The 22,635-nt window shown below is 49.0% G+C and overlaps 1 protein-coding gene across 1 annotated transcript; it reads left to right on the forward strand.

The window, feature by feature from the left end:
* Positions 1-883: 883 nt before the first annotated feature.
* On the forward strand, positions 884-10,276 carry HMGN5 (high mobility group nucleosome binding domain 5). Its single transcript, XM_005242612.3, has 6 exons — positions 884-1,223; positions 2,631-2,660; positions 3,187-3,216; positions 4,149-4,199; positions 8,150-8,293; positions 9,590-10,276. The coding sequence occupies exons 1-6, from the start codon at positions 1,209-1,211 to the stop codon at positions 9,635-9,637; spliced, it is 318 nt and encodes a 105-aa protein (XP_005242669.1). The 5' UTR covers positions 884-1,208; the 3' UTR covers positions 9,638-10,276.
* Positions 10,277-22,635: the final 12,359 nt, after the last annotated feature.

Consider the following 22,635-nt stretch of genomic DNA (forward strand, 5'->3'; position numbering starts at 1 on the left):
AACAGGCACACCTCACAGTGGCAGCTCCTGCTTCTCCAGCCTCAGTTGCTTTGGTCCTAAAGGCGGTATTAGTGAATGCCCTGTGCTTTCCCCTAAGAAACAGAGGTGGTGGAAGGCCTGGCAGAGGCTGCAGCCGGTTATGATGGAAAAGGGAGGCAGTTTTCCTGCCCCCGCGCAGAAGGCCCAGACTGGCACCTCAGGGCCTACCCCCAAACGCCAGCTCCGGCCTGGGGTGCGCTCTCGGCCGCCGCAGCCGAGGCGGAACGGGCCGAGAGGCCGCCGCAGGGCCCTGGGCCCCCCGCACAAAGGCCGCCGGCCGGGCTAACGCGGGGCCGCGACGGCCCCGCCAACAGGTACCGCAAAGGCGGGAGGCGGCGGCTGCCGGCCGGCTGCGCTCCCCGCTCCCCGCTCCCGCCCCGGGCCCGGCCTGTGCCGCCAGGCCTCAGGGCCCCGCGGCATGGCGGCCCCCCGCAGCCGGGCGCGGCGGGAGGGCCGGAGCCGCCGCCGCCATGTTGTCGTCCTGCGGCCTGTGGTAACTTTCGTGGAAGTTTCTTTCCCGGCCTCTGGGGGAACGAGGGGGAGGCAGGCGGGGGAGCGGGGGGCGAGCCGTGGCCGCCGGGGCAGGAGGCGGCAGAGCGCCGAGGCGCTGAGGAGAGGCGGCGGCGGCGTGGGGAGGCGGCGGGCCGGAGGCTGACCCCCCACGCCCGCCAGCGCGCCCGGCCGCCGCGGGCCGCGTTGGGGCCGCTGCCGGCGCCCTCCCCGCCGCGGCGGCGGCGCCGTATTCACCGCGCGCTTTAGGCCGGCTCCGCTGCGCAGACAGCGTAGGGCCGCCGTCCCTCCGCCTGCGAGCGTCTCTCGCGCTACGGCCGCCGCTCCGCCCCCCGCCCCCGCCCCGCCTCTCGGGCCGCTGCCCGCGCTCCCATTGGCCACCGCGGCCGTCACTCGGCGGCTGGGCCCATCTCGCGCTCCCCATTCATGCAGTTTGGTTGCGTGTTGGTGTATTTTACTGTTTGCAATAAAAGAGGGGGGGATTTTTTTTTGTTCAGTTTGTGCTGCAATTAACTCTTGGTCCTTTATACATTTTTTTTTTTTTTTTTTTTTTTTTTTGCAATTTGGCAGAACGGTTGAAACAGTTTTTTGGTGGTTACGTTTATTTTTTATATCTCTCTCTATCTATATATTTTGCAATCAACTATTAAGGTGCAACTATGCCCAAAAGAAAGGTAAGTACAAAAAAAAAAAAAAAAAAGATTAGGGGAGACAGATGGGGAACGAAGGGGAGAGATTAAAACAGCGATTTGCAAAATTACCTGTAAATTTTCGCGCGCGCGCGTGTGTGTGTGCCTATGTGGAGTTTTTGCATTTTTAATTTTTTGTGGATATCCTAAAGCGGAGCTGGGACTGGAGGGAGAGGGCTAGGGCGTGTGTCGGGGCCGCTTGGCGCGGGCAGGGGAAGCCTGTGAGTTCACTTTGGGCTGTTTTGTTTGCAAGGAGAAGGCTGAGCAGTGTCTCCATGCTGGATTACAAACAGCCATAGTGCTGCTGCTGCCCCTATGGAGAACACAGGCAGGCAGCGCTAGGCACGGAGGGCTCTGCCGCTCGCCCAGCGCCCAAAACCCCGCCGCCGAACGGCCCCAGCACCCCCGGCCACCTCCGGCAGCATTTTAGGGCGGATCGGGCCATTCCCCGGGAGGATTTGGGTCTAAACGGTGCCTCTTTCTCCTGCGTTTGCCTTTGTTCTCCTTTTTTTTTTTTTTTTTTTTTTCCTCCCACTTCTTGTCATACCAGATGGTTGTGCAATGGTAATTTGGAGCCATTAGGCGGCGCAGAATTTGAAACTGTCCTTGAAGGAAAGCGGGGAAGGGATTCACCACCATAATTAGTAACTTTATAGCTCGACGGGCCCCACCGCGCACCCCCCCCTCCTTCCTCACCCACCCACCCCGCCTCTACCAACCCCGACGCCCCCCCCCTCATCTCCAAGCTCCCCAGCCCCGCCGCCCGGCCCGGCCCCGCCACTGCCAGCCGGGCCCCACGGGCCGCCCCTGAGGCCCTCAGGGCTCGGCGGGGCCGCGCTGCCGGCGCCCCGCCGCTGAGGAGAAGGAGGAGCCGGCGGCCGCCCCCACCCGCCGCGTCCCCCCCCGCCCGGCTCGCCCGGGGCGCTTCGGCCTGGCCCCGGAGACCCCCGGCCCCACGGCAGGGCCGGAGGTCTCCGGGGCCAGGCCGAAGCCCCCCGGGCGATAGCGTGGGGGGCGTGGGCCAGGCCGCCGGCATTGTCCTTGCGCGGGGCTGGCGACGACCTTGTTATGGCAGGTAATTTGGCGGGAACTTTTTAAACGCGGGGACGCCTGGGCGTGCTGACGTAGGCCCGGCGGCCCCGGGGCATTGTGGGAGTTGCAGTCCGTGAGGAGATTGAGGGAGGCGGGAGGGGGGACACACACACAGACACACACACAGACGATCGGTCGCCGCCATCGACCTTCCTGTTTTTAGCCCCCCCGGGAGACGGTTTAGCCCTGCGGGGGATGCTGGGGTTCCCCTCAGGCCCTTGGGTTCCCCTCAGGGCTCTGAGGAGCCGAGTGCAGGGGATGGCGCCACCCTCTCACCTCAGTCTCTGGCTTTCCTTGCAGGCTCCAGCTGAAGGCGAGGCAAAGGAGGAGGTAGGAGCTGCTTCTTTGGTTGCCCGTCCCCGCTCCTCCAAGAACTTCTGTGGTGCTCCACAGAAATTACAAGTTCCCCCAGGGTGGGTGCGGGCGCGGGCCCTGTGCCTGGGTTCGGGGTGCCCGGGCTCATTCCTTGGCCTGTCACCTGAGGTGGGCACTGGGTGTCTTGGCTGCAGCCAGTAGCTCTGCTGGGCTGAGGCCATTGGCTCGAACAGGATCATGTCCCCTTCAGCTTTATGGGCAGTGGCTCAGTGACAGAGCCTTAATGGCACGACACCTGCAAGTAAAGAAACTTCATCACTTACTGCCTCACTGTGGTAAATGGGCAGCTGCATAGAGTGAGAATGATTGAACTAAGCTGTGCTTTTGGGAGATCATCACCATAATGCCCATAATTTCATAAATCCCCTTTGTATGGGGCTTCGTGACGTAGTGTGCTTTGTTATTATTCTGGGTTGCAGTTCTGAGAAAGCACTGCTTTATATGCTTTCTGAATGTTAGTGACACATCTTTCTTTATGCAGCCAAAGAGAAGGTCAGCTAGACTATCCGCTGTAAGTATCTTTATTTACTTTCTTAATATTGCATCACGTGGAATGCTAAGTTCTAAGGGACAGTTACAGAGAAACTGTGGTTTTTTCCCACTGGCACTGTGAAAGGCATGGTTAGAATATTGCAGTGTTCAAAAGTAAAATTCCTACTATTCTGTGTTTCCAGTCCATGAGTATCAACATGTTACAGTCTTACTTTTAGACGTTTCACGTGAGGTGTAACCATCTTTGTTAGTTAACATTCAGTCTGGAGGCATGAGCGCCCAGAGTCAAGGAATATCGATGTCAAGATGCATTTGTTCTTTGTAGGTCTTCTCCATCCACATTCCTGCTCATAGCTCTATAGAGTGCCTGCTCTATACTTGTAATTTGCCCATTGATTTTGTGGGCCCAATTGCTGGGTAAACTGAGACCTAGAGGGTGTAAATCTGTGTCAAGCGGTAGGGTTCAGCCCAAGGCCACAGCCTTAAACAGGCTCTTGGCATCCTTTTCTACAGATGGTTAGTGCACCCAGCCCTTTTTTAAGCCATCTTAGACATGCCAAATGGATAATGGTTGCTATTTAAAAAAGAAAGTACTTAATTTTAGTGAAAGCTAAGATGTGTGTTCATACTTAGAATTATGTCCAGATGTTAATACCTTTCATTTTTTACACGCGTTTGCCTTGACAGCAGACAGTAGCACCCAGACACAGTAATGGTCCACTTACTGCTCCTGTCAGCATCTGCACGAAAGCCACCGTAACATACATGAGGAGATGTGGATTTGGATAACGAAGCATACTGATCTGCCTCTGGCAGTTACTCCTCTATACTACAGAATGAAGCAGACAGCTCTAAATTATTTTCTGTTTGAACAGTTTTCGAAAGTTACTAACGTGTTACTAAAACATATATAGCATTTGTCTCACTCTTTCTTATGTGTGTTTCATACAGAAACCTGCTCCGCCTAAACCGGAGCCAAAGCCCAAAAAAGCAGCACCTAAGGTAAGTGCTCGAGATCTCTTGAACTGAAGTTATGCTTCTTGTTCTCAAGGTGTTTATAGGGGGGGAAAAAAGATCCACAATTGCTCATTTTGTTTTTTCATTATTTTCTTTAAAGATTTAAGATTGGATTTCATGAGTTGAAAGAATGTGAAGGATGTAAAGATAATTTTATCCAATTCCTAGTGAAGGAATGTCGTAAACTGAACAGATTGGTTGTGGTGAGGCTTTACTGCTTGCCTTGCAAGGCCATTCTGAACTTTCATATAGTGCATTGTTGGGAAAACAATGCTTTGAATAGAGAACAGAGGGTCAATTAGAGAAGGCATTGAAAATCGTGCTTTTAATTACAGTTTCTTACAATGTTTTTATTCAAAGGCACTCTTGTCAGTTAGTTATCAATTTATACAATTTTAATTGCTGGGGGTAAAGTTCTACATACCCGTTACCTTAAGCCAGATAATTTTGGAAATGTCAAAAATATTGGCATATCTGACAGTATACTTAAAAAAGAATCTAAAGCTCATTGTTGTTTTGGAGCTACAATTTGAAATTCAAAAGGGGACAGTTCTGCAATCCATGAGTATTTCTTTGTACCCCCTTCCTGTCACAAACTTCCCCAGTGGTCAGTTTGCAGTGCTTTTTTCTATCTGTAAATATTCAGATCTTATGAGGACTTTGCAGCTGGAAAAAAAATTCCAACAACAAAACTTTAGCGTTCTTTTTAACCTGTTCCTATCATACATTTTCTGTTGTGGTTTTGGACAGTCATATGGGCAAAGCAGAAGTGTGAGAGATGCGGGGGATGACAGGCTGGGAACCTGCAGCTCTTTTCTGTACATTTAAAAGGCCCTGCAATTGCATATGGCACAGTAGACTTCCAGATGATGAAAACCATTCTACCTCCCAAGTCCTGCTATGTGGAGCAACAGAGATAGGAGAAATGGACAAGAAGAAGAACCCTGCTTGTCATTTTGGGGACCCGGCATCTCGGCTCTTTAATGGCAGTGGTGTGCAGAGCAAGTTTTTTCACATTTATGTCTTGGTTGTGCAGCTGGATTTCTAGATCTCATTCAGGAGTGGCAGGGGAACCTAGGAGCCCTGCTGCTCTGCGTTCCTGTGGTGTGAGCAAGCAGCTGGCACACAGTCTGGATTGCATCTCCCTGTACTGGCTCATCCCTAGGGAAGAGGAGGGCCCCTGCCACTGGTGTTTGCTCTTCCAGCCCAAGTGGCAGAGAGCGGCTTGGGCATCTAAAAGTCTTGGGTTCTGCCTCTGCTGATGAACCATGCAGAGGTCAGTGCAGTGGCATACAATGCATGTTGTTGGTATTTTCTTTTTTTTCCAAGTTTGCTTTTTTAGTTATATGGAAACATCTCAGGGTTTATACACAAAAGCTGTGTTAACCGCATCTTGTGAAAATACGCATTCAAAAGTTAAGGACTGTAGGTGACTGTCAGAACTTTGTTTGACAGTTCCCTGTGCAAGCTATATGGTGCAGTCTCCCTCTGGGATCAAAGACTGTTCAGTTCTGCCAGGAGTGGTGCCTTGGTCATTGCCCCACACGTTGCCCCCCTGTTGGAAGGGTATGGTCCTCTTGCTTCTAAGATGCTGGTTTGAAACCAGGATATTTGAGTTGCCTTTTTGGATCTCCAGAGCTTCTAATATTGGATCAATATCTCTGCAAAAGGGGATGTAATAAGAATTGTGCAGGCATCTTTAATTCTTGTTTCCCCCAAATGCTTAACTTTAAAACTTTCAGATTCTTTGAATGTTTCTTTGTGTGTAAGAATAGATTTCACCTTTTAAACTTAGACATAGTGGAAAACATAGAGCCTGGAAAAAAGTTTTATCACTTATTTATAAAACACATGACCTTATTACTGAATTGATATTGCCATCTGTATAGAAAAGTCACTCAGGGAAATTAATGTAATGGTATTAGCTCAGAACCAGCTGAGAGGATGGAAGAACCTTGGAAACTGAAATATAACAATGTCTCCTTGGGTATTTTTTTTCCTGGGCTCGCATGGTTGTGGAAGTGGGCTTGATCCCTTAACAGGATAGCCACTAGCTTGTCCCCAGAAGCCGCAGATCTTAGAATAGAGCAGAGGTCCTGGGTTCCTGCTCACAGTCCTTTGCTATGACACACTTTCTCTTTGGTCAGTCCAGTCATGGAAGCCAGTTTCTGTGGATTCTCCTCAAATGCTTTCTTCAGAGGAGCTTTACCAGTGAAGAGTGGGCTACAGAGAATTACAGTTTTAGCTCCATTAATATTTTCTTGTCTTTTTCAAATGGGGTAAAGGGAAAGATACCGTCCTTCAAACAACCCCAAGTCTGTAAATATCCTTCATGGTTTACATTGGAAGGGCAAGTGACTAACACACCTGGGCTTGTGAGTTTGGAGCTTGCTGGTGCTGCTGGAGGAACCCTTCACTGTGGACTACTTACGTATGTTTCAGAGGTCTGGTGAGGTCTGTTCTAGTGACAGAGAGCAAACCAGTACCATAGTAGCAGTGCAATTATAACCTTACTGCCAAGCGGTACCAGAATACTTGGCCGCTGACAGTACTGTGATCTTTTTCCTGCCTCTTGAAAGTTGGGAGGACTGTTCAGCCAGCAGAGGGGGAAAGAGTGAGTGGAGGCATACTCTTTCCTCCTCTGGTGACACATCTCTTGGAAGAAGCCACTACATGTCACTGCTAATTCAGTCCCCAGAGAGGAGGAGAGGTTTGTTGAGGGTGGGCACAGCCCAGGAGAAGGGGCCTTCTAACTGTATCATAGTAGAGTTTCCCAGGTGGGCTGAAACCCCTCAGCAAGGTCAGGCTGGGGAGTGGGAGGTCAGAGAGGAAAAACCTTCAACCATTTGAGTGCTACTAAGTTCCGGTCTTTAATTTTCTGCGTTATGATAGGAATTGGTGAATTTTTAAGCATCAGTATCATTGAAGAATCAGGTGACTTTGCCCCTTATACTCTGAATCTAGGTTTACCTTTAGCAAGCAGCTCATTTTTAATGTGAATTAATTTTATACATTAATAAGCAAGGTGCTGAAGTAAGAAAGTATACTTTTTGTAACTTCCAGTCACTGAGACAACTCCATCTTCTGAGAGGAGAGAGAGATATATATCTTCAGAATTTATCTGTTTATCTTCACTTACCTGTGAGGAGTAATTTTGCAGGTATTTATGGTTCCTCTGTTGGAACTAGGTTAATCAAGCAAGGAGCTAAGCTAGTCTGCTTGGTGCATTTACTTATTAGCAGCAAGAGGCAGATCCTCAGAAGTAAAACTAACGAGAGTCATGTTTGTTACTGTATTGGGGTTGGGATCTGACCTTCCCATATAGAAAACTGTTACTACAGAAGTTGTAGCATCAAGTGGTGCTTTGATTTAGCCTGGTCCACGTATAAGAAACTGAGCCTAAATAATAAATGCAAAGTTCTCGTTGTTACTGAAGTGATGCTGTTGAGCCCCCAACTTGTCTATCACACAAGTGGTTTATTATAGTAAGGAATATTTCTGGCAGCGAAGGGGGAAAGTCCTTTGACTATAGCTTTGTTACAGTTTTCTAAATAGGCGTTAATAGCACATCTGAAATATTCTGGTATTTCCACTAGTTGTACATGTTCTTTTTGTTCTGTGGTACGCCTTTCAGCAGCACAGCAGAAATATGGGCCAGTTTAACATTTTTTAGCTAATTTAATTGAATGCCTATTTAAAATAGGAATTCTTTTAACCCCAGCCACAGCTTTTATATTATGCACTTCCCAGTAGCACATTCAGGACAGAACAGAAAGAAAGCACTTCTCCTTAGAAACTTTCATCTCATCTTTGTCAATAGAAGTTCAGTATGTAGGAGCAGGTTGTGTAGATGGTTTTCGAGTTCAGGATGTGCTTCTGCAGATGTACGAAGTGGAAACTGGCATTTACCATATCACGGTCTGTATTCTTAACAGAAAGAAAAGGCAGCAAATGATAAAAAGGAGGACAAAAAAGCAGCAACAAAAGGGAAGAAAGGAGCCAAAGGCAAAGATGAAACTAAACAAGAGGATGCTAAAGAAGAAAACCACTCTGAAAACGGAGATACCAAAACTAACGAGGTACTTTAGCTACAGTAAACGTGAATAAACGCAGATGTATTGGTAATAAAGCTGTGGGAGCTAACGCTTGGGCCTCCTTGTGAGAAGGTGGTGTGTGTCACTGCCATCCTGTAAAGACAGACTGACTGCAGTATCTACACAGGGCAGCTCCCAGGGAGAGCCTGAAAGAGTAGTGTTCTCCTTCAAACTTGCTCCTGCTCTGTGGTAGAGTGCTTCCACAGGTGGTCTGTGCTATCATAGTGTCCCTCTCGGGGTTGGCACAAGAGCAATGCAGAGTATTTGGGGAACAGTGAAGCTCAGTAAGATTGCTATCCAGCCCTGAGCTGACTTTGCATATCCTGTCCGGACTGCTGGATTGCCTCTGCTGCTCAGCGTGGGTTGGTACTGTGCCAGAAATCTGGTTTTAAGTTTTACACAATTCTTTAAAACAATTCTTTGCCTCAGAACAATTCAGCGAGAGATCTGCAAAATGAACTTGGGTCTTTTCTCTTGATCTGCAAGCCTCTTTCTTACATGTTTTTACTGTATCAGCTGCTTACCTGAGAGCTATGACTAGCTACAAGCTTCAGTCAGCCTCTGCTGGCCTTTTCCTAGCAGATTTCTTGCTGATAGTAGAAGAGTAACATTTGCTACAGGCACCCTTTGCCCCTGTAGGCACAGACTAGCCCGTTGTGTTTTCTGTTGCTTTTGATTTACAGTGATCTCTGTTCATGAGTTGGGTATCATTATCCAGTTAATGGGTCGTTTATTCTTTCATTTCTAAAACTAATTCAGGAGCTTCTTTGCTAAAAAAATAATATGGAGCTAATGTACTTCAAAGGATCTTTGATAGAAGCTTTGGAGTTTTGATGTGTTGACTTAAAAAAATAATAGCAGACATTTTTATAGAAAACAGGTGAGAACCAATTTCCCCAGAGTTTGGACAATACATGAGTATCGCGGTTTGATGTGTAATTCCTATACTCTGCTGCTTACGGAGATGAGGACTTGGTACTTTCCCTAGCGTATGATTGATCTTAATGTAAAATACATTATAAACTTCTGCCTCTTTGGAGGCTTTTAACATTCCAAGGTCAACTCAACAATTAATTAATACTCAACTGTGTTACAATTTTTAGAATTACCAGCTGACGTGGTGTTGTGTGGGTGTTTTCTGTAGTAGCTGTGCATTCTTGTCTGTACACAAAATGTTGTCCATGTCTGTGCTAACAAACTAGTCTCTCTTTGATGCTTGTTAGATTGGAATCCGATTAGCATTACAAATAATATTTCTATTCTTCCCAAACACCTTTATAGGCACCAGCTGCTGAAGCATCTGATGATAAGGAAGCCAAGTCCGAGTAATGTTAACCCTGCCCTATATCTCCATCATTTGGTATCCGTACCTCCATGCTGTATTGTTAACAGAGAGGAATATTTTTATCAACTATTTTATAAATGCAGGTTTTTTTAGCATGAATTTAATTATGGAACATCTTCATCTCGGTTACTTGGGAATTAAATCCCTAACAAACAAAACAAAACAAAAAAATTCATTGTTTTTAAATTTTGTGATTGTAATAGTTTGTATGGTACATGGAAAGAATAAGTGGTGGTAGCTTTTGACTTCTGTCAGTGTGTCCCTTTTTGTGTAAGTCATGCTTACAGACTTCAGACTTTAATTTTTCCCTTGTATGTGTTGTATGGTTTCTTAAAGTGGGGAGGTCTCAAAACAAATAACCGTGTTAAACATTCCAGTGGTTCTGTGGGTTGCTTTTATAAAGAAGGTGAGCTATTTTCATGAAAAACCTAAGAGCTGGAAATCTGTTGTTTCCCAAATGTAATTTTATTTTGTCAGTTTTGAAAAAAGAAATAAATAAAAGTGTAATCATGTTTTTAAATGAAATACAAACATTTCTTTTAAAAGGGCAGGTTGGTTGTATGTACCCACTGTTAGGAATTTTGCTGGATTTATCTTAATAAAAAAGACTCCTCAAAAGCTGATTGTGGTTTGTTGCTTGGGCTGCAAACGTACTGCTGGAAAGCTCCCAAATTCCAGAGAGCTGTGGTAGTGCAGGGCTTCAGGCTGAGGGAACTTATGCAGCTTTGGGCCACAGCACGATTAGGGCTCGAGCCCCTGTTGTCTGCAGTTACATAAACAAAAATGACTTTAGGGGCCAGCCTCTCAGTAGCCGAAATGGGAATAGATGATTTCAGAGGAAGCGTGCTGGCTTACCCCAGCTGGGAACTTCAGCTGGTGCTTTTGGATGATGGCTGACCTTGTAAACTCTGGTGCTTACTCAAGAAGAGGTGGCATACTTGGTGTTGTCCCATAGGCCCTAACCATTATAGAGGTTACTACAAATTCTGAAGGGTATTGTCCGGTTTTCTTTTATGTACCTATTAATTGATTATGATTTGGGGAGTGTGTGTGTGTCTTTCCTCTGAGAAATATTGCAGAAGCTTAGAGACTACTACATTTACATCAAACCCTTAACAGTATAAAATAGTTTTCTGTTAATGTAGGAATGTTTGTAGTCCTGGTTAAAGTGCATACTTCCGTAACTGTTGTTTATAGCTTTCTTCCTTACACGTGTGTTACTCCCAAAATGTTGTTTTGGACTTACTTAGCCGCTCCTGGCCTGATAGCATGTACGTGTACAGAAGTGCTTTCCATTAAGGCAGGCTTCATTATTCTGGGAAATGACAGCTAGACTAGGCAGGAGTTAAATAAGGCTTTAGTATTGTTTTTACCCAGCCTCATTTTTGATGCTACAGCTATTCTGTGCAACTTGTATCAAGGACACTTAAAATTTTCCTCTTAAAGCTTCCTTTTATATAAAGCCTCTTCACATTGATGACCAAATACATTATATGTTTAATAGGAAGAAAAATGTCTGCAATGCAGAACCCTTATCTTGTGCATTAAATTGTTGCACAGCCCAGGAAAGTGAAATTCCAAAAGCTTGCATATTTTATCTCATATCCAAAACCTAACTCAGCATCTCTGTGCATAGTGTCTTGCATAAAATGTGTGTTTCAGGATCAGTACCCCAGGGCACTGGCTACTAGATGATGTTTAATGTGGATTTAATTTTCAAGGCCTAAAGCACTGGGGATTTTTATTCCTGCTGCACCACCTTTCATCTGGTGAAAGCATCAGGGTTAACTGAGCTAGATCTTCCTTAGCAGAGAAGGTGAGAGAGTATTTAGGGGCCTTCTCCTTGGCAGTATGTTCCCTTAATCCAGCGCAGCTTGGGTAGCAGTGACTGTCGGGTGTACGCTGTAGTCTCTCCTGCAGTGAAAACCGATGAGGTAGCTGGGATCCCTTGTTTGGTGGAAGTGTGGTGAATGCCGCTTGAAGTTGATGCGAAATACCAATGGGCCTGTACTGCCTCAGGGAGAAAATGCATATTGCAATGAAATGTTTTATACTTGCATATTCCCCCTGCCCCTGGTGGTTTCTCAAAAAAGCACTTAAAAATAGCAAATCCTGCTCTGCAAGGAAGGTGAGCTCCTTCTCCAACCCTTGGTACCATTGAGCCATTTCTCTTTGGCTTTGGCCTCTAGTCACTGAGCATTTCAAGCATTGTTATTTAAATAACAGAAGGCGCTATGAATATGGTTGATACTTTCTCCTTCACAGAGGGCTCATCCATACGCCAAGGTGTAATCAACCCGTCATATGCTAATTGAGGTCATCCTCTGTGTCAAGTCATGTTTCTCTATTTTAATACAGAGGTTGTTCTACAGAAACATACAAGTGACTGTGTGGTTTTGTTCATTTCTTCCTCTTCTAGTGCCAGGACGAGAGTTGTTCTTAATTCTATAACTATTGTTATAATGAGATTCCTGTTTCAAATAAGTACAGAAAATTGCTTAACAACTTTTCAGACAAGCCTCACTCCAATTCGTAACTCTTCTGAGCAATGGGGTATTGAGCGAGCTGCACAACTGAATAGAGCCTGCCTTCTGCCAAATCCTCCTCATCTGTTGGTGCTGATGTCTAGACACTGGATCAAAGGCTAGCTCCACGGCAGCTAACGAGCTTTGCTTAGTTTATGGTTGTCCAAAAAGTAGAGGTTTCGAAGGGAGAGAACCTTTGCACTGACCAGTCAGTTGGGTGTATCTGCTTTCAGGTTCAGTTGGAGTATGTGGAGGAACAATCTTCACCGAGGTGCTTGGCCGGCTGTTGAGCAGTGCCCCGGGTGCCACCGGCACAGGTGTTCCTCTTCTGGTGCTGGTTATGAAAGTTTCATAGAATTGCTGGGCAGGCAGGGTGGGCTGCGGGGCTTTGGTGATCAATATTCATTTTAACAGTTATGGACCTTAGACAATGTGATGTGGTGAACAGATTCACGAGTCTAAAGACTGATGATTCTGCAGTGGCATAATGTTATTTTTAGCTAGGGGAAGAGATTTAAAGTGAGGTGGCAACACCTTGCAATGGTGAGATTCCCTTGTAGCTCATCAGTTATTAAACAAGATATGTGGGCAACTGCTGACTTGGATTTTGCAGTGAAACCTGGTGAAAGGAGGTGATGCTGCTGCTTGTAACGTTGTAGATACCATCGTCAGTTGAAGCAGTTTGACAGACCTGATGTCCTGTTTAAACAAGCAGCCAGTGAGCAGCACCGATGCTGTTACCCTGCTAAGCAGGAATCCTACACATTGTTAAATCTTACATGTAGAGAAAACCTCTGTGGCAAGGCGAGTGCGGGCTGTGGGTGCGTCCCGCTGTGCCTAAGTCACGTTGGGCATTTCAATGACCAGTGCCAGGCCCGGGAGGTGCTGTGGCGTCGAGAGGGTACCAGCGTGATTTGGGTGGGAATCGGTGTGGGCCCACATTATCCTGTCCAAACAGACACTGGTAGTGTACGTCTCTGGAGTCAGGGTTAATAGAGCAAGGTGACAGCAAACAACGGCCCAATTTTGGTGCAACACTGAAGGGATCATGTTAATGCTTCAGACCCGTCTTATTGCTAAGGAGGTTAGTTATCATGTTTTTATTTGGTAGCAACCATTGGACAAAGCAAGGCTTTTCACCAGGGTTTTTGTTTTGGCATTCTTGCCAGGCTTGGTGCATTAATATGACTCATGATGTCACTTCTGGTGCAGCCTCCTAGCGCAGCATGGGGCTGACGTAACCAGGATGGCTTTAAAGTTTAAAAGAAAGTACTGAGACTTCCCATTCCTTGCAGTAATGCGTGTTCTTACAGGGTCTTCAACAGCTTACTGTTTTGTCAGGACAGCAAAAGGCGTAGAAAAACACTCACCATCCTGGAAAGAGGTCTGAAATAAGGGGAAGCACCTCTAGGCTTATTCCTGCTGTTTGTCATCAGCAATGTGCTGGAGCAGCACAGGGGCAGGAGTGGGAGAGTATAGAATCATAGAATCACAGAATCATTTAGGTTGGAAAAGACCTTTGAGGTCATCAAGTCCAACGGTTAACCCAGCACTGCCAAGGCCACCACTGAACCGTGTCTCTAAGCACCACATCTATGCGTTTCTTGAACGTTTCCAAGGACAGTGATGACACCACCCAGTCTCTGGGCAGCCTGTCCCAGTGCCTGGCCACCCTTTTGGTGAAGAAAATTTTCCTGTTACCCCATCTAACTCTCCCCTGGTGCAACTTGGGGCTGTTCCCTCTTGTAGTGTCGTTTATTCCCTGGGGGAAGAGACTGACCCCACCTTGCTCCAACGCCCTCTCAGGTGGCTGGAGTGAGCGATGGGGTCCCTCCGAGCCTCCTTTTCTCCAGGCTAAACACCCCCAGTTCCCTCAGCCGCTCCCCATCAGACTGGTGCTCCAGACTTTTCAAAAAAAAGCACAGAAGAAGAAAGGAAAGGAAAGGTATGGCTGCCATCAGCAAGCAGAAAATGAAAATCACAGTGAGGTCCTTGGGATTAAAAAAAAAGGGGGAAATGGAGGAAAGAAAAAAACAACTCTTAACACCTCCAAAGCACATACAAGGAAGGCTTTTGTAGGCACGTCCTACATCCACCTTTGCTCCTTTGAATAAAGTGACTGCCTGAAAAAGCCGGAAAATCTGATGGGTCTGATTTTCAGATCAAGAGCAACTCCTTGGTAGTTAATGGAGTTATATTGGTGTTAATCTGATGAAGTAGAAAGAAAATTGAATCCCCTGAATAGAAATGGATGGCTCTTCTTTCTAATTGTCCCCGTGGTGATGTTCCTTACCCCTGCAGCTGACATGGAAGCCCCTGCTCAGAAGCCTGATGCCCAGGATGGGCTCCAGGGAGTGGAGAAGACCCCTTGGGCCAGGCCACCGCGTGGCTTTCGAGGAGCCTCTCTCATTTTGAGAGAACAATGTTAACGTGGCTTCTGGCCAGAGACTGTTCCAGTGCCCAAAAGAGGGGAGCTGGTCACAAGCAAGCGTGGACGTGGGTGGCAGAAGTCATCAGTGTCTTGTTTGGCCGCCGTCCCCTGCTTTTGAAGGTGTGATTAGGACTGGGTGACTGATGGAGAGGATGGGGAGAGGACCGGTGTGCTGCTCCCAGCCTTCATCTGCCCCGATGTAGCCACCTCTGCCAGTGCCGCTGGAAGAAGGCAGCGAGGGGCCGGTGGGAGAGGATCTCGGAGGAATGAAACGTTGCCTTCCTCCTGTGGCACCGGCGGGGGGATTGCTCGAAACGTGTCACATGGAGATGTGTAAGTGATGCCCAGATGCATTAGCGTGAACTTCAGATTGAGGTGTCACCTGAAAGCAGTGAAATGAAGTAGGTGCTTCTGTGATAAAAAGGAATAAAATCGCAAATTAGAAAGCTCTGTTTCTAAAAGCCTGGCAATCAGATTGACGCCATAAAGCTCTCAAAGGCATGTTAATACAATTGGATGCATCTTAAACATTTCCAGACATTCTTAAAAAAAAAGAGGGGGGGGTAAGCATAAATAACACAGGCAAAAATGCTGTATTGACACCTAAAAATAGAGTGGTCAAGCCCACTCCTCCCTCCGGCGCAGGCGGTGGTGTCGGTGCCGTGCTGTGCCCGCGTGCTGCCCCAGGGCACGGTTCGGGGCGCCGTGTGGCAATGCCTCCTCCCAGCCGAGCCAGGTGCGTTGCTTTCCTTAGGGGTGCAGGGTAGCACAGGCCTGGAATTTGCAGTCAAAGCTGCTTGCGAGTTATCTGAGAGCCCAAATCCAGAAAAATCAACGGGGTTTTGTTTAACATTTAACAATTCGGGGAGGGGGTCGAAATACATTTCTTGGAGCTAAAACCAGATGTGAGACATCTTACCCACAAAGCTTTCTGATTCTCTTCTGTTTGTTTTTCCCCCAGTAAGATAAAAGAAACTGCAGAGAAAGTTTAGATTGTGGCAGCTCTCAGGTTTCATCCTGGCTACGAGGGTGGTGGCAGATGCCGCTCTGCAAGACCGCAAATGATCTTTTTCGATTTATTGATAACGGGGGCCGTCGTTCCCCATGGCACACGTCTTGTCGCCAGAGATGGGCTGTCGCTAGGCCCAGGACTGAGCCTCGGCTCTCTAGCCGGATGGAAAGTTTGCTTGGTGCGATTTCTTCCTTCATATAACAGTATCCACTGTCAGAGAAGTGCCAGCTGTAACTACAAGGCCAAGTCGCCGTTCTATTTTGCACAGAAAGCATCGTCTCTGCTAAGAAGGGAGAGGCTGGAGTCGCCTCTCCAAGCCTCCACACTCTAGTCCAAGGGAAATCCTGCAGGATCTGCCTTCCCCTAAGGCTGCCTCCTATAAATCTTTCCATGCTCCAAACAGAAATTTGCAAATCTAGGCCAAGCTTTCCCCGCTCCGTTTTCACCAGCCGTGCTGTTACAGACTGGCTACATCAACATAGCTCTTTGGAGTAAACACTGACTTTCCTGCGCTGTGTTTATGGCCCAGTGGGGTCCTCCTCATACCTGGAGCAGTACCCTGGGAGTAATTAAAATAATTAACAAGTGTAATTAACTGTTGGAGGGGTAAAGGAGAGTTTTAGCGCATTATATCAGCAACAATTAAATAAATTACCCTTTTTGTCTTGCAAAGAATTGACAGACAGGGGGAAAAAGGAGGAGGGAGATGTATAGACTCATGCAGTGGCACAGAGAAAGTGAATAGGGGTCGATGGCTCTTGTGTTGGAGGACAAAGCAAACAAAGCGGCACCAAATGAAATTACCAAGTGGCAGATGCAAAACGAACATATTTCACACAATGTGTAATTAAGCTGAGGAACTCATTGCCCAAATGGATCCCAAAAATCGTAATGCTTTAGTAAGTGATTGGACAAATTATTGGAAGATGACCCAGTGGGGCTGTCAAACACAAAGACTCATCCACAGTGCCGGACAAGCCGAAGTGGCAAACCGTGGGAGGCTGGGAGGGGACCCTGGCGCCGTCCCCTGGTTTTGCCCCTCCCTGTCACCTCCAGCTGGGGCTGGAGGCAAGGGGACACAGGCTTGTACACACCTTTGGTCTGAGCCCCTCTGGCCATGCTCCTGGCACCCTGAAAGGAGAAAAACTTGCCCACTGTCACAGTGCACACGTCTCTGGCTGCTGGTGGGGACAGGCCCACAGCGGTGACTCCGGCGTGGACATAACCAAGGTACCACAGGCTGGCAGACTGCTGTGTGTGTCCCCGCGGCGCCCTGTGCTGCTGGACCCGGGCTGCGGGGCAGCCGAAGCCAAGGAACGCAGCTGCGGCGTACGGCCCCTGCAAGCGTCTGCACAGGAACCAGCTTCCATCGGGGCTGAATCACGGGCTCCTCCGTAACCCCCCGCCTGCAGGGGAGGCAGCACAGGAGGAAAAGGGCACCACATGCTTCTGCTCTTTGCAAAACTTCCCTAAATGCATCCCTCTGGAGTGGCAGGTTTGCTTGGTGCTGCCCTTGGCTGCTGTCGGGTAGGTGGATGTTGAGGTCAGGGCCACGACCGGGGCAGAGGAAGGTGGTCCAGATCCCCAGCTCTCCTTGTTGCTCCATTTGGGTTCACATAAGATTTCCAACTCCCTTTTTTTGGCCCATCTTGCCTGTAAATCTTCTGAGCTTCATTTAGTGCTCTAGCCTCTAGGTGGTGGTCATGTCTGAACATTCTTGTGTAACTGCTGCAAACATAACTTGACAGCCTGGGAGGCCCTGTGAGCCTGAGGTTAATCCGCTGGCTGGGGGTGACGGCGCTGCGAGCAGCAGATGTACCACGGCTCCCCACGTTTGCTGCTGCGGCATCGGTGTATTTAGCATCGTGTCACCGGGGAGGCTTCCCTGCAGGGTCGGGCGACGTGGTGGGAGCATCTGTGTCCGAGCTCCCACAGCAGAAACACCCGGCGACGCTGCACAAGCACGGCGGAGACCACCAGGCCAGCCATGGCGTGAGCTGGGGCTGCGAGGCAAGCTGCGTCCACCATTGTCCCCATCACTTGGAAGCACGATGTCCCTGCAAAGAGCTTTGACCTCCCTGCCTGCCCTGCAGCCTCTTCAGCATGGAAATGTGGGGGCTGCATGTCCCCATCCCCCAGTCTTCATCATCTTGGACCAGAGGCTGAGCTTTGGGTGGCCAGCCTGCTTTCCCTTGGGATGCAGCAGAACCTGCAGGCACTGGCTAGCGGCCATCCGTTGGGATGCCCACACTTTCCTGCTGCCCCGGTAATGGGGACGGTGCCTTGTGCCAGTTCGGCAGTGGATAAGAAGCAAGTACTCTTGTTTTATTCTGCATGTCTTACTTCCCAAAGTATACAACCACTTTGAAAGGGTGATCAGGCATGGGAACAGGCTGCCCAGGGATGTGGTGGAATCACCATCCCTGGAAGTGTTTAAAAAACGTGTAGATACGGTGCTTAGGGACATGGTTCAGTGGTGGGCTTGGCAGCATTGGGTTAATGGTTGGACTTGATGATTTTCAAGGTCTTTTCCAACCTATATGATTCTGTGATTCGATGGTTCTGTGTCAGCTTGGAGGAAAAGAAACAGCAGTTTGTAGAAACTGGAGTGGATACAAAGGTGAGGTCATTGCTCTGTTGCAGTCAACAGAAGTTTCTCCATCAGGGTTAACAAGGTGAGGATTTCATTCCCTAAATCTTTGTATAAATTTAATGTGATAGATAAATGGTGAGAGTTATTATTTGTAATGAGGACTATGGAAAACAGGCCAGCTGACCAGTGAGGTGACAGGCGCATCCATGAAGGACATGGAACTTACAGCATAGCAAAGCCCTCCTGGGATTTGCATAAAAGAAACATTAAAAATAAAACAGAGTGACCATACAGGAGCTGAAAGAGAAAAACATAAAGAAAAGGGCTGTTGCAGAAAGGTCTCTTGCACGCCCAGCCCCACTGCCCCGCATGCCATGGGAAATTTGGCCCTTTGACATGACAGCAGGGTGGGAATCGCCAAGGGAGAGACTACAGCTCATCTTCCATTAGGTATTTATTGTAAAGATCCCAGTCTTAGCCTTGAATGAACTGCAGGTGCCAACGTGCCAAGCTGTCCTTTGATCTTGGGAGTCTACTTTGCCCCGTTTTCCAGAGAAGGAGCCTTTATTTTCACGTCTGCAGGGAACGGTTGGGACACACACAAGTATGTGGGCACTCGGCTCCGTAATTGAAGATGCACAGTCTGGTGTCTGGGCATTCAGAGCTGTAATTAATGGGTTTCCTTGCACCAAGAAGAGCCTGACGTTATGTAAAAGGGGCTGGAAATGATCTGCAGTGAAATACCATGAGAACATGGTCCTGAAAGAACAGCCTAATGAAACCCAGAGCAGCAGGCACTGGGGGTCCTGGTGCTGCCAGCCCCCAACAGCAGAAACAAAATGGGGCAGCGCTGAGCTGCAGGGGCTGGTGGGCTCTATGGGGGGCTGGCTGGGCCCGGGTGCTGAGGCCGGTTGTGTGGGGCTCAGCACCGGCCCTGCCCCAGGCACAGCATCCCCACGGGGGTGAACGCGGGGTTCAGGGCTGGGCCCCCGCTACAGGACAGACCCTGAGGGGCTGCAGCGTGTCCAGGGACGGGCACGGAGCTGGGGAAGGGGCTGCGGCACCGGCTGGGGGGGCTGGGGGGGCTCAGCCTGGAGAAACGGGGCTCGGGGGGGCCCCATCGCTCTGCGGCTGCCTGAGGGGGCTGGAGCCGGGGGGTCGGTCTCTTCCCCCAGGGAACCAGCGACAGGACAAGAGGGAACGGCCCCAGGCTGTGCCAGGGGAGGGTCAGGGGGGATCTCAGGAGAAATTCCTTCGCGGAAAGGGTGGCCGGGCAGGGGGACAGGCTGCCCAGGGACCCGGTGCTGTCACCGTCCCCGGGGGGGCTGAACTGCCATGAGCCATCTCGGACCCGCGGCTGCGGTCTGTACGTAGAACCATTATCTGTACGTAGAGCTGTGATGTAGAACCATTATCTTGAAACTGGTTTAATGGTGCTGCGGGACACATGCCGACGGCTGGAAGATGTCTTGCTTGGTGTTTGCAGAAGGGGCCCCAGTTTGTGCAGAGGTCAGTGGCAGTTGCTTGTGTGCCATGGGCAGCTCCTGGGGACATTGGTGATGGCCATGGTGCCAATCAATAAATTAAACTGGGTCTATGAAGGTGTCTCACCAGTACATTTTCGAAAGCCAAATAGACTTTATGGAGTGGGTAATAATTGCTCCATATATCTTTTACAAGCATGGGGTAGCCTATTCACGTTTTAAAAATGATCCAGATGAATGTTTGGACAGGCAGCAGCGTGATTTGGCTTCAAGCCATCGCAGGACACCGGATGAGGAATACGTGCTATAGAAGCCCCCCCATCAGTGCACGTGTCGGTTAGAGCAAGTGGTTGTAATCTATGGAGCGAATACACCTCATTTCCAGTGGCTCCGGCTTTGCAGCAGGGTTTGTGCTAGGGATGGAGCTGTGCCTTCAGCCTGGGGACCCTCATGCCAGGTCACAACCCCCTCGGTGTCACACGGATCGGCAGTGCTTCCCTTTTTATCCATAGAAACCTCCAGTCATTACTTAAAATTACCTTATAAATGTGATTCAGCACTATCACCCCTGGGTTTGATCCAGAAGCACCCACACGCTGCAGAAGTCAGGAGCCGCCTGGGCTGCATGTGAGCTGGCCGGGGGATGTGCCTGGCCGGGGGGGCTGGAGCCTCATCCCAGGGAGCGCCTGACATCAGCACTTGCCAGCCTTTTTCCATGAAACTTGCTCAGGCAGTTTTTTTGTTGGGGCAAAAAACTTGCCTTTTCAATTTCCCATCGCATGTTGCAGAGCAGCAGGTTTCCATGTTCCCTGCCTGGCCTCGGCTCACCCCATCAGGAGCATCAGCGCTGCGGGAGCAGTGAACTCCCGGCAGCCATGCGGGCTCCCGGCCCTGGTCTCATTGCTAGCCCTGTCCCCGGGGCTGGCACCCACCCCCTCCCCAGCTGGGACCCCAGCCGAGCTGGGATGCTCGGCACCGGCTGCAAAGTCTCCTGACCTCAGCATCCCGGGACATCCTTGGGAGAGCGACAGCGCACCCATCGGTACAGCAGCAACCGGTGTTACTGGCCGTATTTTCTTCTATTTTATATATATAAACTATATGTAATGTATAAATTACATATAATATGTTAAAATAATATTTTAACATATAAAATACACAATACAAAATACAACATGGTTGCATATACTAATAGTAATAAATATATTATTATAAATATAAAAAATATAGGTAATGTGGTTGGAGGTCACATTTCTTCAGACAGGAGCAACTCCGTGGTGCATGCTGAAAGCCCCACCTGCTGTCCCAGCGCCCTGCTGCCCAGGGGCTGCGCACCCCCCGGGTGGGTACCCCTGCAGCCACTGCTGCACCGGTGCCTCCCCGTGCCCGTTGTCCTCTCCCTTGATGAGGCCAGTGGGTGCAAACCGGCAGTTTGGGTTATTGCCCGGTTCGAGCCCTCGGCTTGCTTCAGTCACGATCTGCATGACAAAGCCACCAGCTCGAGCTCATTTTGGACCAGGAACCTCATGAGTTGCATCAAAAGCTTGGATGATTTTAGGGTCTAGGTTTTTATTCATTACAGCATTGGCTGACAAAGCCCATTACATCATCCGTTTGGAAGAGAAATTCTCTGCAGCTGCTTGTGTGGCACTGAGGGAGGTTGTTTGAAAAATAAGACAGATTTTTGTTTCTTTCTTTCAGGGCAATTTTCCTCCCAATTGCTGGAAAACTGTATGCTAAAAGGCTTAAAAAGTGGAAAGGAAAAGGGCGGTGCGCAGCAGTTCAAACCATTCTCTTTTTTTTATATTATTATTTCCTTCCCAAAGACCAAGGGGGGGGAAAATAGCCCCATTACCCCGCGCATCCAGCGCGCCCAGCCAGGCGTGAAAAGCAAAGCCAGCGTCATGGCAATGGCAGATGGCACGAAGCAGGAGGGAGGGCTCTGTCCCCGACCTCCGGACGGACCACGCTCCTAATTAGCTCTGGAGCAGAGAGTAATTAAACCCGGAGGTAAGGCAAGTGATTACTTTTCCTCGGAGGGCGCTTGCAGGGGAGAGCGGGCAAGGGCAGGGTGCGGGAGCGGGGCTGCCCCGAGCCGGAGCGGGAGCTGGAGCCGGAGCCAGCCCCACACTGACGCTGGGAAAGCATCTTCATCTCAGCTCAGCCCTCCCACGCTGCTGGGCAGCAGGGAAACCTCACCAGCTACTCCTTCGTGTTCTCCACATCACCATAGGCTGCATGAAATGACAAAATGGGGTGTTGCAAGGAAATACCGATGGAAAGGAGAGAGGCTGTGTCTGGGTGCTGTGCCGACGATGCTGACATGTGACATACTCACTTATTTAGCGTCGTTGTGTTCAATGCCCAGTGTCACAGCCTTGCCTTTTCTTTCCTCCTCCTCAGTTGTTCTGGAGTATTTTTTGTTATGCTAGACAACCCCATTTCTTTTCATCCACTTTCTTTGGTTTGCTTTGAAAGAAGCAGTTGGAAGTAAATTAGTTTTGTTGCTGCCAAAATGGGTGCAAAGCTCTCCCAAAGCGAGATTTACAGAGTGAAATGCACACCGAGCACTATGAAAAAAATATTCCAGTTCTTCATTCACTGTGATCAAAAGAGTACTTGGGGGGGGGGAATCCCTAACTTGATAGCCGTGTGTTGCTGGCTATCATCACCACTGCTTTTAGACTTCAGCTTGAAAAATGCAGTGGATGAGATGAGGGTGTCCCTCCCAGTGAGAAGCACCAGCCCATGGCTCGAGCCTGCGTTTTGCCTGGTGCTGAGCTCGGAGCCAGCGAGTGGCAGCACCCTCACCACCGTCCAGCAAAGTATTTGCTCCAGGGCCATCCTTGGGAACTGCAGGTTTTTTGCAGCAGCAGCACCAGCAGAGCCTACAGTGGCTGCGCAGCCCCCAGGCTTTGCAAGGGGCTCAGTGCAGCT

Source organism: Falco peregrinus, chromosome 13, assembly GCF_023634155.1.
Source record: "Falco peregrinus isolate bFalPer1 chromosome 13, bFalPer1.pri, whole genome shotgun sequence".
NCBI classification, from domain to species: domain Eukaryota; kingdom Metazoa; phylum Chordata; class Aves; order Falconiformes; family Falconidae; genus Falco; species Falco peregrinus.